The 12959-nt window shown below is 45.2% G+C and overlaps 1 protein-coding gene across 27 annotated transcripts in view; it reads right to left on the reverse strand.

The window, feature by feature from the left end:
* Positions 1 to 258: 258 nt before the first annotated feature.
* Trpm (transient receptor potential cation channel, subfamily M) overlaps positions 259 to 12959 on the reverse strand; it is a 40242-nt gene continuing 27541 nt past the window's right edge. For 10 of the 27 annotated variants that reach the window (XM_033379130.1, XM_033379129.1, XM_033379128.1 and 7 more), the window contains 19 exons: positions 12730 to 12941; positions 12513 to 12665; positions 12157 to 12231; positions 10155 to 10211; positions 9733 to 9771; positions 9003 to 9152; positions 8711 to 8868; positions 8305 to 8495; positions 8096 to 8241; positions 5591 to 5690; positions 5407 to 5528; positions 5202 to 5325; positions 4558 to 4790; positions 4019 to 4294; positions 3570 to 3954; positions 3161 to 3370; positions 2780 to 2917; positions 2365 to 2522; positions 259 to 2291 (listed from right to left, as the gene is read on the reverse strand). In XM_033379130.1, the coding sequence (XP_033235021.1) occupies positions 1209 to 2291; positions 2365 to 2522; positions 2780 to 2917; positions 3161 to 3370; positions 3570 to 3954; positions 4019 to 4294; positions 4558 to 4790; positions 5202 to 5325; positions 5407 to 5528; positions 5591 to 5690; positions 8096 to 8241; positions 8305 to 8495; positions 8711 to 8868; positions 9003 to 9152; positions 9733 to 9771; positions 10155 to 10211; positions 12157 to 12231; positions 12513 to 12665; positions 12730 to 12941 (4010 nt within the window). In that variant the 3' untranslated portion in view covers positions 259 to 1208. Of the gene's footprint in view, positions 2292 to 2364; positions 2523 to 2779; positions 2918 to 3160; positions 3371 to 3569; positions 3955 to 4018; positions 4295 to 4557; positions 4791 to 5165; positions 5326 to 5406; positions 5529 to 5590; positions 5691 to 6621; positions 7435 to 8095; positions 8242 to 8304; positions 8496 to 8710; positions 8869 to 9002; positions 9153 to 9732; positions 9772 to 10154; positions 10212 to 11006; positions 11070 to 12156; positions 12232 to 12512; positions 12666 to 12729; positions 12942 to 12959 lie in introns of those variants that run through there. The other 17 variants (XM_033379136.1, XM_033379138.1, XM_015183540.2 and 14 more) reach the window with 14 other exon arrangements.

Here is a 12959-nt window from a genome sequence, read left to right on the forward strand (position 1 = left end):
CGTGAGCGCACTAGAAATAATAGACAGTTTATGTTGATTTTTGTGGCGTTGTGGTCGAAAACAGCCGGAACAGAACTTCGACAAGTTGGGACTTCTTCCTTAAAAATGCTTAGTGTTATAAGTGTATTTTAAGTTGATATATAATAACTAGAATCAGTAGTTCTTCAATCAAATGCACAGCTATATTAATTAATTACATATCTCTTAAGACTAATTATAGTTTTCGCACAATGTGGCCCAACATTAAAAGTTTTGCGATAATTTAAAGCAACATTTATTTGATATACACAGAGACATCTAAAGCAGCCGAAAAAGGCAGTTTTATATACACAGAATACACACAGTTATTTCTTACGAACAAGTAAAATGGACTAACTAACTGGTAACCTTGCAGAACGCACACAATAAGATAATTCTGGCAGCCACATACCTATGCTAATACATATGTATATAAAAACTTTGATTTCGTAGTGAAAATTGTAGTTGGGATCGTACTAATGGGTTCAAGGTGCTCACAGAAATACTATTAAGTACATTATGTTGAATTGAGTTTTACATTTTGTTAAGGTAAGTGTAAATATCTACATAAATATATGCTTGGTTAGGAGAAGTTCGTGGCTGGTAAAGTAGTGAAGTTGCTCAAGATATGTATGTGTGTTTACGTGAAAATTGCATATGTACGAGTAACACTAACTAAGCCTAAGCATTTGTAGGAGTGTTGAATATGTATTACCACTAATTTTAGCAATTGGTGGCATTTCGAAAGTATCTACAGATGTCTTCTGTTAAGGTGAAAGATATATTTCCACACAGAAATGCGTCCTTTTAATATTGATTGATATCCATGTTTTCGCATGTACCAAGTATGCATATGTATATATTATGTATCAACAATGAAATCTTCTAGTTAAATACTTTTATAAAAATACAGACAATTTGTGAACTATGTATTGTCAAAATTATTAATTCGCATCTAATTTCCAGCTCCCTCGAAAGTCTCAATCTTCCATCCATTCTATGCCTCCATCAGTGCTAGTTTTTCAGCGGCTTTAGCTTATCACCGAGCTCCGATGATTAGTATTTTTATAGAGCCGTGCTAGCCAGGCTAGCTTAAACAACAAGTAACAGTATATGATGAGTATACAACACATATTCCAGCTTCCAACCTCAATTGGACTATTCAGAAATGGTCTTCACCTTCAATTTTTCTAACACATTGTCTCGTTATACGGCGGGTCCTTTTCAGATTCAGTGCTGCTTTTTATGTTGGATGACAGCTTGGCGATCTCATCTTGCACCAGATGCGTGCTAATCTGCGGTATGGAGAGAGCCGGGTTGCTGTTTTTCGCCGAGGACGTAGTGGACAGGCCTTCGCCCTCGCGGGACCCCTCTGTGCTGGAGCTGCTTTCCTTGAGTACGTTCATTCCCAGCTTGCTCGTATGAGACTGAGGCTTTAGCGAGGAAATCAGTTTGACCCTGGCCTGGGCAACAGTTGCTGCATCTATGCCCGATTCTGGTGTGGCCATAGCCTCTGCAGTAATTTGCGCTTGCTGTGGCTTGCCCTTGTCGAGGCTAAACTGTTTCTTCAGCAGCATCGGGCGTGTTGGTACAGCTGGCGGTGCCTGCATCGTCACTGGCGCCGAGCATTGGACTCCGAGCTCTGGACTCTGCAGCGAACTAGAGCTCTCGTCGCGTAGCTGCCTTCCATCGGCCGCGCCAATGGAAGTCGTGCGAATGGGCTGGTAACGAGCGGCACTTCCGCCAGCAGCACCAACGCTTATGGAAATTCCCGTCGCCGAATGCGAGTCGCAGGCATCCAAAGAGGGCTCCGCAGTAAGTGAGGGCGTGTCCACGTTGTAGGAGCCGGTGAGCGAGGTGTTCGTCTCGTTGGAACTCTGCTTGATGAAGCGATACGGATGGGCAGAATAGTCTGTTTCAGTACTGGAGTTCTTCTGCAGACTTTCGCTCGATTTCTTGAACAGGCGTCCGCTGCTTTCGAAGGGTGGATTGAGGAAGTCGCTTGTGGCTCTCGAGGGAACCAGAGGTGACGGATATGTCTGCTGCTCCATTGAGGAGTTGCGCTGCCAGGGGCGCTCGTTTTTGAGCTGAAACCCACTTGAGACTGCCCCCATGGCACTGCAGCTACCAGCTCCACTTGTATCGCTGCTGTCTCCGCCTCCTCCGCCGCCCCCCATGAGATCAACCTCAGCTGAGGGCTTCGAAGGCGACAGCTCCACGGCAGTCTCTCGACGTAGTGGATAGCGATGGCTGTAGTCCACGGATATGACGCTCTGTTCAGGAATATCGAGAATATTATGAATTGGCCAAATTTTATCATGGATATGCTTTTTGAATGAGAGATACCTCAAAGGCCTCGGCGCTGGCATCGATGGATCCACGTGCCTCGAACAGGCCCTCTAGTATTCTGTAATCGTTCTCCTCACACTCCTTCAAATGCTTCTTCTCTTGTAATGCCGCGGCTTCTGCGCGCGACATTTCCGTCTTGGGGCGATCCAATGAAGCTATCAGAAGAAAATGATACATTTTATAGTAAAAGTTTGGAACGGCAGACCTGCTCGACTGACAGGTGCTGCTTTGAAGGCGGCTAAAGCAAGGCAATGAAACGGTAGTGAGCAATCACCCGGTTAGTTTGTCACACATTTCTCACGGATATACATATTGGTTTCTCTTGGACTCTGGTTACGGCTACGTTACGGAAAAGTGGTAATGGGAAATCAAATTGTGACCTTGTGCGCCCCAGGCTCTGCACGAAGCTTACCTTTGTTACTCTGCAGGGAGACCGTTGGCGAGGCAATCATGTGGCAGACGCTCTCCAGCTCATCAGTGATCGACGTGTACTCGCTGTGCAGTTTCAGCAAGATATTTCTTGAGGGTTTCGCATGCAATACTGATTTACCTAAAGTTCGGAGTTCGTGGTTAGGTTGAGAATGCGTAAGAGATAAAATGGGTGCGAGAGATAGTGCAGCACAATAGTGCTGGTAATGCAAATTTACGGGGCCAAATCGTTTTGCTGGATTGGTTGGATCGTGGTTGGGTTATGATGGGCTTATTGGGAGGGCATGAGGGTTAGTAGCCAGAATTTAGAGCGCAAGTCTGTGGCCGGGTGCGAAAGTGTATCGTTTCTCGCCTCAATACATACCCGGATGTGTGCTGCCTGCAGCCGCTGGCGGCGCGTCCTTGTCACTGTCAGGCTCGGACTGAGTTAGGCTCATCTGGCGACGCGACAGCATTGTCAGCTGGTTAAGGCTAATGTGCGATCGATTTATGTCCGCGCCGGCCAGCGAATAGGTTTCCGAGTTGCGGCGGCAGAGCGAGACTGTGCGCTGGCGCAGCGCTCGATGCCTGGCAGCTGTATGCGATTAGAAGTATACTTTTATAGAGGGTCGCTACTGCGCTACAGAATTACAGTACAGAGAATTACAGTACAGAGAATTACAGTACAGAGCAGTAGAGGAGAACAGATCAACGCAACATAACACAACACAAAGAGTGAACGATAGCAAATGCAATCGGGGAAGCAGTTGATTAGTGGCCGGCTATGAAATTACCCTCAAAGTTGATGTCCGGTGCCGCATCATCGGAGTTGTCGCCCCCAACGAGCGTCTGGTCGTCATCGTTGGTGCCTAGAGGTGTCAAGGTGTCCTTACTCTCCGTGCTGGCCCCCGTGTCCTGGCGCACAGTAACATATGGAGTGCGCTTCACCGTCTCACAGGTAGAGGGACGCTGCGATAACGGCAGATAGATATCCGAGTCTGCCTCCGACTGCATCGATGCCTTCCGCACGACCTGCTCGTTGAGGGCCTCGCGCGACTTGACCACTTCATCCGGCTCCTCCGGCAAGGGCACCACCTCAAAGTGGGTGCCTTCGTCGAGGATGTAGGCGTCTGGACGCACCTCCGTTAGAGAGCGATTGAAGCGGCGTCGGTTGGTCACCTAGTTCGATAAATTCGAAGCGGGTTAACTGAGGACTGAGAAAACATAAATAACTAAAACGAACCTGCAAGGAATTTACATTCAGGCCGGCACCTAGAACAAGCGGCACTGCAGCGCCTCCACCCCCGCCCCCTCCATTTCCTGAGCTTCCACCGCCGCCATCGGTATCCGACATTGAAATGGTGCGAATGCGATGGATTTCAGCTGGAATGTTTATCGCGGAGCCGCGCATGTCATCCGTACCTACCGTGTGTGTAGACATGAAGCGATGTATGACCGCCAGGTGCGACAGTATCTGTTCGGACGACTCCTCCATCTTCCGCAAACGAAATTCAATGTTCTATAAAGTGAAAGAATACAAACAATACAGCGGAGTGAGGAAAGCTTCCGTCAAAGGCGTGCACCAGCTGCAGCATGAGGAGCAGCACAATGAACGTTCCGAATGGACATGGCCATGGACATTTTCAATTCCATTCGTGCCAATACCCATGTCAATGCGGGGAACAGAAATCGTATTAGATATTTGAATAAAGATTCAAACCAAAGATTAGGATGCTCTGAACTAGGGTGCGGAGGGTAGGGGTGTAGGAGATGGAGACGCACCTGCACCGTAGCTGTTTGTATGTTCTCCTTTTGATTGATGTCTTCGATTTTCTGAGACATGGTCTCGACCCGGTCCGTTGTGTTCTTCACCCGCTCGTCGGTGGACTGATTTAATATTATTTCCTGTTCGTGGAAAAAACCCTCCACGCATTCCTCCTCAAAGTCGTACAGTCGTTCCAAGTCATCCTTCTCCAGGAACAGTTTGAGACCATTGTCCCGCTGCACCTCCAATCCTGTGGGACAGGACAGTCGATAAGGAGGACATGTGAGTCGCAGAGAACAAATTGAAATTCAGGAAAGCGATACAATGGACAACAGTAACAGCAGCACCGGGGGAAATGCACAATAGAATATTAATTCACGAAAAGTGTATGTACATTGTGTACATCATAACCCAATTATGCGTTGTTATTGTTGTTATTGTTGTTTTGTACGAGTATTGTATGTTCCATAAATGATTTTATACAATGGAAGTGCGTATACGAGCAAGTAATATGGTTAGACACCGAGTTAGAGACACAGCGACGTTGAGTGTTAGAGCAGGCACGCCGGGGAGAGAAGTTAGATATTGTACAATCGAATGAAGCATTCAGATATGATAGACTCACAGGGAACAAAGCTAAACTTGCTCATGCCGGGCTCACCTTTCGCTTTGCGCACACAGTACTTTAGCAGGGAATAGAAATGGCAAAAGGCAATGAAAGGCGGCGGCAGGACGGGCTTCTGCTGGTACTCCATCACCACCGTGAATCGCTGGAACATCCAAACCTGCAATTATCAGAAGATTTTGGGTTGAGTCGAGTTCGGAGTTCGAGTTCGGCCAAGTCCTTGAAGTTGTCGCATTCGTACCTGATGTGACACCGAGTTCACCTCGTTGAAGATATTGTTGAACACGGCGATGAGCAGATTTATCAACAGAATATTGGCAATCAACAGATACATGGACATCGTTATCGGTGTCACCCAATGGCCTGTAATCAAATTAATACGGTCATTCCCGCCGGAGAGCCAGAGCCCACGTCGCCCAACTTACCCGTCACGCAAGCCGGCTGACGCGGATCCTCGCCGCAGGGAGGGTCAATGTCGTCGGCAAACACCTCGCCGTACAGCATGAAGTAGGGTTGGTAGGTGACCTGGACAACGATACGATGATAGATTAAAATCACCATTAAATTGGCAACTGCTGCGCGGCGTCCACGCTCCACGGTGAGCAAGAGCAAGAAACGGCCGAATCCAGAAACGGCCAGGGTAATTCAATTTTCGCCTTTGGCTCAACATGAATGCAAGTTTACACATCGAAACAGAGTTTTGGTTATTTTAGCCATCACTGGCACACCTATGTATGTGTGTGTACACCCAAATACATACATGTGTCTATCTGTGTCTTTTGCGTTTGTGCGCTTGTGTGCGGGATGCAATTTAGTTTGATTAGTAGTTGTCCTGGCTGTTTTTCTTTTCATATCAGAAGCAGCATGCTACGTGCTATTTACATGTTTTTTATGGGTCATAGCGGGAATTCGACTTTCCGCCTCATTTGCATATCGCATCATCACGGGGAACAGAACGGCTTAATTGGTTCTTTGAAACGGCAAAGTAAACATAAAACAGTCGCAGCAATCATTGTCCTTCTTGATTAATTGTACAACTGCTGGACTCGACATTGAATATTTTCGATTTCTCTTTGTTTGAAGTCAACCGAACGGAAAATATGCGACGGAAACAATTAATATGGCCATGCATTCTCATGCGCCCACAAGGTTGGGCTCACATTTTGCATGCAATATGAAAATACTAGGAATGTACACACAGACTTGTAGTTCTACGAGTGTAAGGATTAAGTCAATAGTGAAGTGGAGACCTTAAAGCTGACAGTCGATGGGTGCATAAATCAAAATAAGGTTTCATATGCATGAATATTTACAAGCGCAATGAGTACACACATTTACCTAAAGGATGCAAGAACAAAGAGTTTAGCGAACACATCATGCAGAAGTTTACATTTGAAAATCTGTACTATTGAACCAAATTATTTACAAATCTCTGCAAATTCAACCGAGTTGCATGCATTTTTGGCTGAGGGAACGAACGGTCGTGAATTCGCTCCTGTTAATGCTAGTGGAAATGCATAATATACTTGATATACTTGATTGGGCTTAGAGCTAAGAGTGGAAATAATACAAAAATTCTTGCTTTTGGCCAGAAGAGAGGAAAAGGGCGGTAGAGATAGAGATAGAGACAGAGACAGAGAGAGAGAGATCTGAGCAAAAGGGGATAAAGGCACTATACATGTATATAGAAAACGAAGTATCAAAGAAGGGGCCAACGAAGAACGTAAGAGGGTGGTTGGGGGTTAAGGGTTGGAGGTTGGGGAATCCAAAAAACTGAAATTTGCACACAGATCTTTATTAGGACACAACAATGACTATCTATAGACAGTTGGCCACAAACACACTTATGTAAATCGCGAAGGGGGGACGCGGCTAGAGCATGCTACAATCGGCTCTCTAAATAGCAAACCAATTTATTGTTCTCATCTTTGTTAATTTGTACATTTGTTAAATTTCCGCCCGACAAGTGCCCATGCTCAGAAGAATTGAAAGTTGTGCCTGTTGGTGCATGTGGCGCTGGTGTTGCAGCTGAGCCTGTTTCTGGTGCTGTTGCTGTTGCAGACGATAGAGGTCGCACTGTAGACGTGGTGGTGGTGGTGGTAGCGGTTGCCGTGGGCGACGAGGCCGTTGCATGGCCGCGATGATAGCCGGCAGCAAAGGAACCGGGGCTGAAAGTGGATCCGTAACCCCCTCCGCGGGCATTGTGTGAGCGACTACTGTGGCCGAGGGCACCCGGAAATCCGGGGGCTACAATTGAGCCGGCAATAACCTAGCATTTGGTATTTGGGAAAAGTTGAAGGGCGAGACGAATCAAGGCAAATGCAAATTCAAGAAATATGCGGGAGTAAGTGTACGGTGAAATGTAAATGGGATTAAATGAAGGATTTGATGCGCCAGAAACAAATGAAAGATGGAAAGAAAGAAGAATACAAGAATACAATACGAGATACAATAAATTGAAATCAGCGTTAGTTTGATCAAATTTCACAAGATCTTTTGATCGTCGTAGTTAGCTAATTATCATAAGCTAAAAATGGTAAAAAGGTGAGTCGAATTGCGGGGCAATTCCCAAAACTACGTATTAACGTTCTGCTTGCACCACTACTGAGGAACTCAAGCCAAAAACTTGCTTCACTTGCTATTAAGTAAATGTATGTACTCCGGGTCGTGACTCATAGTTTAAAGCTGCAATAGAAACCAGCGTCAGTGTGCACAGATCATACGGACACACAGTACACACAGAGTATATGTGGGTGGGTGTGTTTTAGTGGGGCAAGCTCTCGCGCACAATCACTCTCAGCAGGACATGGGTCAGTTTTGACGTCAAGTACAGCTACATATGTACATACATACATACGTATTTACAATCAGCGAATCGCTCCCAGCGATCGCACACCCGCTCGGATGTCGGCAGATGTCGTCTGGCTTACCTCTCTGATCAGCCGCCAAGTTGGCTCGCTGTTGGGGTACAGTATGGCCTGACGGCTGACGCCGAAGCTCATCAGGACGACAGCCAACAGGACGACGAAGTATATCATGTTCTTGACCATTTTGCCCATCATGGTGACCAGGGGACCTGCAACAGATGGACCTCCGCGGATGAGAAATTAATCATCCCACGCTGCCTTGCTTAACTTACCAAGATATTTATTGACGCCAAGGATGTTCAGTATGCGCAGATACCAGTAGATGCTGTCCACGCAGTAGATGACTCGTCCGATGTCCATTGTGTTGGGGCGGAAGCGGAATGCCAGACCAATGAGGAAGAGTATAATGGCAGCTCCGTCGCACGGGTTCCACATGTTCCACGCCCACACAGAAAATTTATGCCTGCCCGCCGAATTCCCATCAACGGATCCCATCGTCGCCAAGGACATAGCGTTTATTCAAGCGTGAGAAGCACACATTTCCCGAACATATTGAGAACAAAAAGTAATGAAAATGCGTACATCTCCGTAGTCCGTCCGGACTCATATGTTCCCATCGTGCATCGAGAGGTGACATTTAACACCTTGTTTTGCGGGGGAGAGGAGAGGACTACTTACGTAATGGCCACTGGCTCCGAGGATATGATTTCGCGAACCTTCTCGAATCCCAGAGTCGTGATGTAAGCTATCGAATACCACTCCTGCCACCGCGGCACCGGTCCCATCTTGACCAAAACCGTGAACGAGAACATTATCAGAAAGAACATGTAGGCAATCTGCAACGGAAGGGTTGGACAGTCAATGAAAAGGTGGAGAAATAATTTTAAATATCCGAAAACCCCCTTGGTCAGACATTTCGGAAAGGGAACCCACTAGCTAGAGGGATAGTCATTTCCGCTACGCTACTTACCGAATCAGCCCAGAATTTGGTAATGGGGGCTGTGTAAAACTCGTGGAACTTTTTCTTCAGGCGCAGGGGCTGGTGCTGCTTGATTTCGTTGTACTCCGACAAGTTGAAGAACTCCCGGAACTGCGCGGGATCTGAGTCAGTGAGCGAGACCTACGGAGAAACGCCAACGAAATTAATCAGCGTGCTGAGCCTAGTGTGCGTAAAAGCGTAAAGGTACACTATTTGGGCTTAATTAAATCATCAATGTGCAATCAAACATCCAAAAAGGGAGTGGAGATATAGTACATTGGGCAATTGCGTATACGACTAGAGGAATGGCCGAGGAAAGTGTGATCTGATTGGTTTTGTTTCTAGTTAATTTTTAATTTTCAGTTATGTATGGTTTGCTATTTATATGCGTGTTTAGTTTTCATACACAGCATGCAACGCAGAGACGCGGAAACGCAGCTGCACGTATAGTTTAAGCAGGTATAGTTAGTCGTATAGTTTCTCGAAGAGTGATTACGTACAAAAATAGCGAAAAAACACTGCACTACTTAGGCAAGCCGACAAGGATGATTTAAATTTTGGCTACGAATATGTCCAATTGTCGATAAACAACTAAGAAATGAGCATCCCAAGAAGAACAAGGAATAAGGCTTAAATGGAATAAATTCTAAAACTAATTACAGATGTGCCATTGAAAAAAAAAATACTTTTGGGAGAGAAACTCAATCCGGGATCAACTAACATTGGAGGGTGGTTCTTCCGCTCCAGCAGTGAGATTGACCTGTAAATTGATATGATACCAGGACTGAAACTTATTAAAACAACATGTGGGGAACTTTACGTGAAGCTGTCTGTATGTATGCATAGTATAGTATGGATGCTGGAGTATGAATCATTGGTCATAGTTCGCAAATGTCAGGGTGATGCGAGTACTTACAAACTATGGGGGTTACCTACGGGATAGTGTTCTCTAGAGGTGTTTACGATTCTTAACAAAATATACAAAAATACAATTTTAGGGTGTCGTTTCGTATGTAGTTACGGATTTTTGGGATTGGGTAAATTGGAATCTCATCCTGTTCTCAGTACAAGTTTTCGATGAAATTTTTGGGGTGTGAGTGTTGGTTTGCTTCGTGTTGCAGTTTAAGTGGTCAGATTACTCACTTTGCCATTTTCGTGTACTTTTGTATCGCGTACTGAATAAGTATCCGCCAATAGAGCCTGTAACGGTTTGGGCACATTTTTCGCATTTATCAGAGAGGGTATTTAATGGTTAAATTTTAGTTCCACGTCTATTTGCCATGGACTTTGGACGAAATACTTGAGTTGAGATGAAGAGTTGAAATGGGTGTGTGTTGAACCGATTAGCAAGGAAAAGATTTATCATAATGATTCTATATTACAAGGAAATGGCTTAAAATAAAAGTATGACTGCCAATAATTTATTCCCGAATAAGAGTATAACCATTCGCATTCTACAGATATACGTACAAATACATAATAATAAACACCACCATCAAGAACTACACAAGCGCCATGACTGCCCCAAGTAGTATACTGTGGACACATCGAGAATCTACCTTTAAAGGTTTTGCAACAATTGGATCCCCGGTGAAAGGATTTTTCCCGTGTGTGGAGCGTGCGCACAGTGGGGACAGCGATGGAAATATGATGATAATAAAGATTGGGTGTTTGTGCAGTGCTCGCGTAACTGAAAAAAAATATTTGCACAAGTGCAGTGCCAGAAGGCAGCCTGACACTAACGGACTGAAAGTATAGCGTCATGTGTGGCTCTGCTGGGATCAATGCGATTCGATGACGGGGAACGTGGGGGAACGTGGCGGTGATGTGCCCAGCTTATTACTTAATTGAAACCAGTGGCGGCTGTGCTGCCACTAATATCTGATATCATTTCTCCGGCAATGGTATTTCGCACTTAACTCGGAGCCAAGCAGGGAAAATGGAACATTTTATGGGAAGCATTAGAAGCAAAAGGACACTTGTTCGGACACTTACGTCTGTTGAATTAGCGGCGCTTTTATAGGAGGGCGAGCTTGTTTCAGCTGCTATGAGCTTGCACTTTAAAAAATATTCAAATGATAGTTAGTCAGAAAGTCAAAAGGTTCGGTGTGTGTGTTTTAAATGTATCTGTGTAACCCCATGCCACGTCACCACAATTAATCTCCCGCATCACACGCTAATGGGACGCGCATGGCAAATGCCGAGGGTATTCAGAAGCGCCTCTAAAAATAATTTAACTTTTAAGATACTCTACTCGGTATCTATTATTATCACTGAGGGTTCTTAGCGGAGGCGGAGAAGAGCGTGGCCAAATGTCTGATGTACTTGATCTACGCCGCGACTAATCATCAACGTCATGGTCGACGTAGCCATGTCTGACCCTTTTCCGCCTTCTGCAAATAAACTTTTAGCAGGCAAACTCTGCGAGCTGTAATTTCATTCGTGTTCTTATAGTTTCAACGAAACTATAAAAACCGGGTGACTATCCTTAGTTACTTCTCTCTATTTAATTCTCTGTGCAACAATCGACTTTGTCAAAACTCTCAAAAATACTATACAATAATAGTTAATACCGAACCGCTCGTTGCGAATGGTCTCTGGTCGTATCTTTCGAAGCGAATGCTTCCGTTTGCTTATGGGAAATTTGTACAGCGAATGAACGTCCTTCGACCATTCGTAGACTTAGCCAGAATGTGGCATAGTTGAGCTCGAACATGTCTCATAGCCCGCCTAAGCATTTTCCTATCCAATCGTTACTATAAAGCCCTTGCAGGGCTTAAATCCAAATACAATATATAATATTTACATACACATACCAAATAACGTTACTGAAAGCGAATAACATTTGAAAACTAAAAACATATAAAGTACAGAGCGACTAAAGTCGGTTTTGGTAGCATACATAATACATACAGTAGAAAAAAACACAAAGAATATGTAGGCACAGTGCTCAGACACCGAATCAGAGAAAGAGGTAGAGATAGAGAAAGAAAGCGAGAAAGCGAGAAAGCGAGAAAGAGAGATAGAGATATAGAAACAGCGAGCAGAAAATAGAAGATACATATGTATATCAGGAGTATGCATAGACGACTTGTACAGAAAATACACAGGAATTGACTTAGATCAGTTGAGCAATTGTTACTACCTTTTCGCGATTATAAGTGTTCGCGCCCATCCTATATCTCAAGGAAATGGATCTTTTGGCTTTTAAAAGGGCGCTCTACAAACAGATAGATTTGGATTCGGAAAGCGTTTGGTTAGGAGTGGTGATGAATAGCAGAGCGGCATCTCGTTAATGGTATATAAGTGGTAAACTTTAGTTGGTAAATTAGTTGAATAAATTTAAATTTATAAACTGAAAGCTGACGCTGAAATGTGTAAGGCACACTCAGGATTGGCACATACAGACAACACAAACAAATGTAATTCAAGTTTGAAATTAGTTTTACATATATGAACAGAAGAACAGCGGCGAATAAATTGAACTGCTGATTGATCTACCTCGGCATCGGGCTGGGAGCGATCCGAATCGTCATTGTCCAAGTTTTGGTTCTCCAAGTGCTCCTCCTCGGTTTGCGGCATTTGCTGGAGCTCTTCCTTCGACTTAAAGTCCAGCTGCCTGATGTACAAAGGCATCACCAAACCCAAGATGACCTGCACACAAGATACAATTTAGAATCAAAGATTCAGCTGGCTCGGCCATTGCTAGAAGTCGCACCTTGAAGTTGGTATTCTTGCGGGTGCGTAGGCCGCCCATCCAGAGATCGGCCAGGATGACCTGACTACAGGGGTGGGCAAGCAGAGCCCGGTGATTCGCCGCCACGGCCAGTGACAGGCAGCTCTGGTTGGACCACGAATGCAGCTCGCAGGTGAGCAAACGTTGCGCCTTCTCCGCGTCCTGGCGGTAGCTGAAGTCCAGGAGCTTGTTGCCTGCACCAAGTATGAAGC

This window comes from Drosophila pseudoobscura, chromosome 3, assembly GCF_009870125.1.
Source record: "Drosophila pseudoobscura strain MV-25-SWS-2005 chromosome 3, UCI_Dpse_MV25, whole genome shotgun sequence".
In the NCBI taxonomy this organism is placed as follows: Eukaryota; Metazoa; Arthropoda; class Insecta; order Diptera; family Drosophilidae; genus Drosophila; species Drosophila pseudoobscura.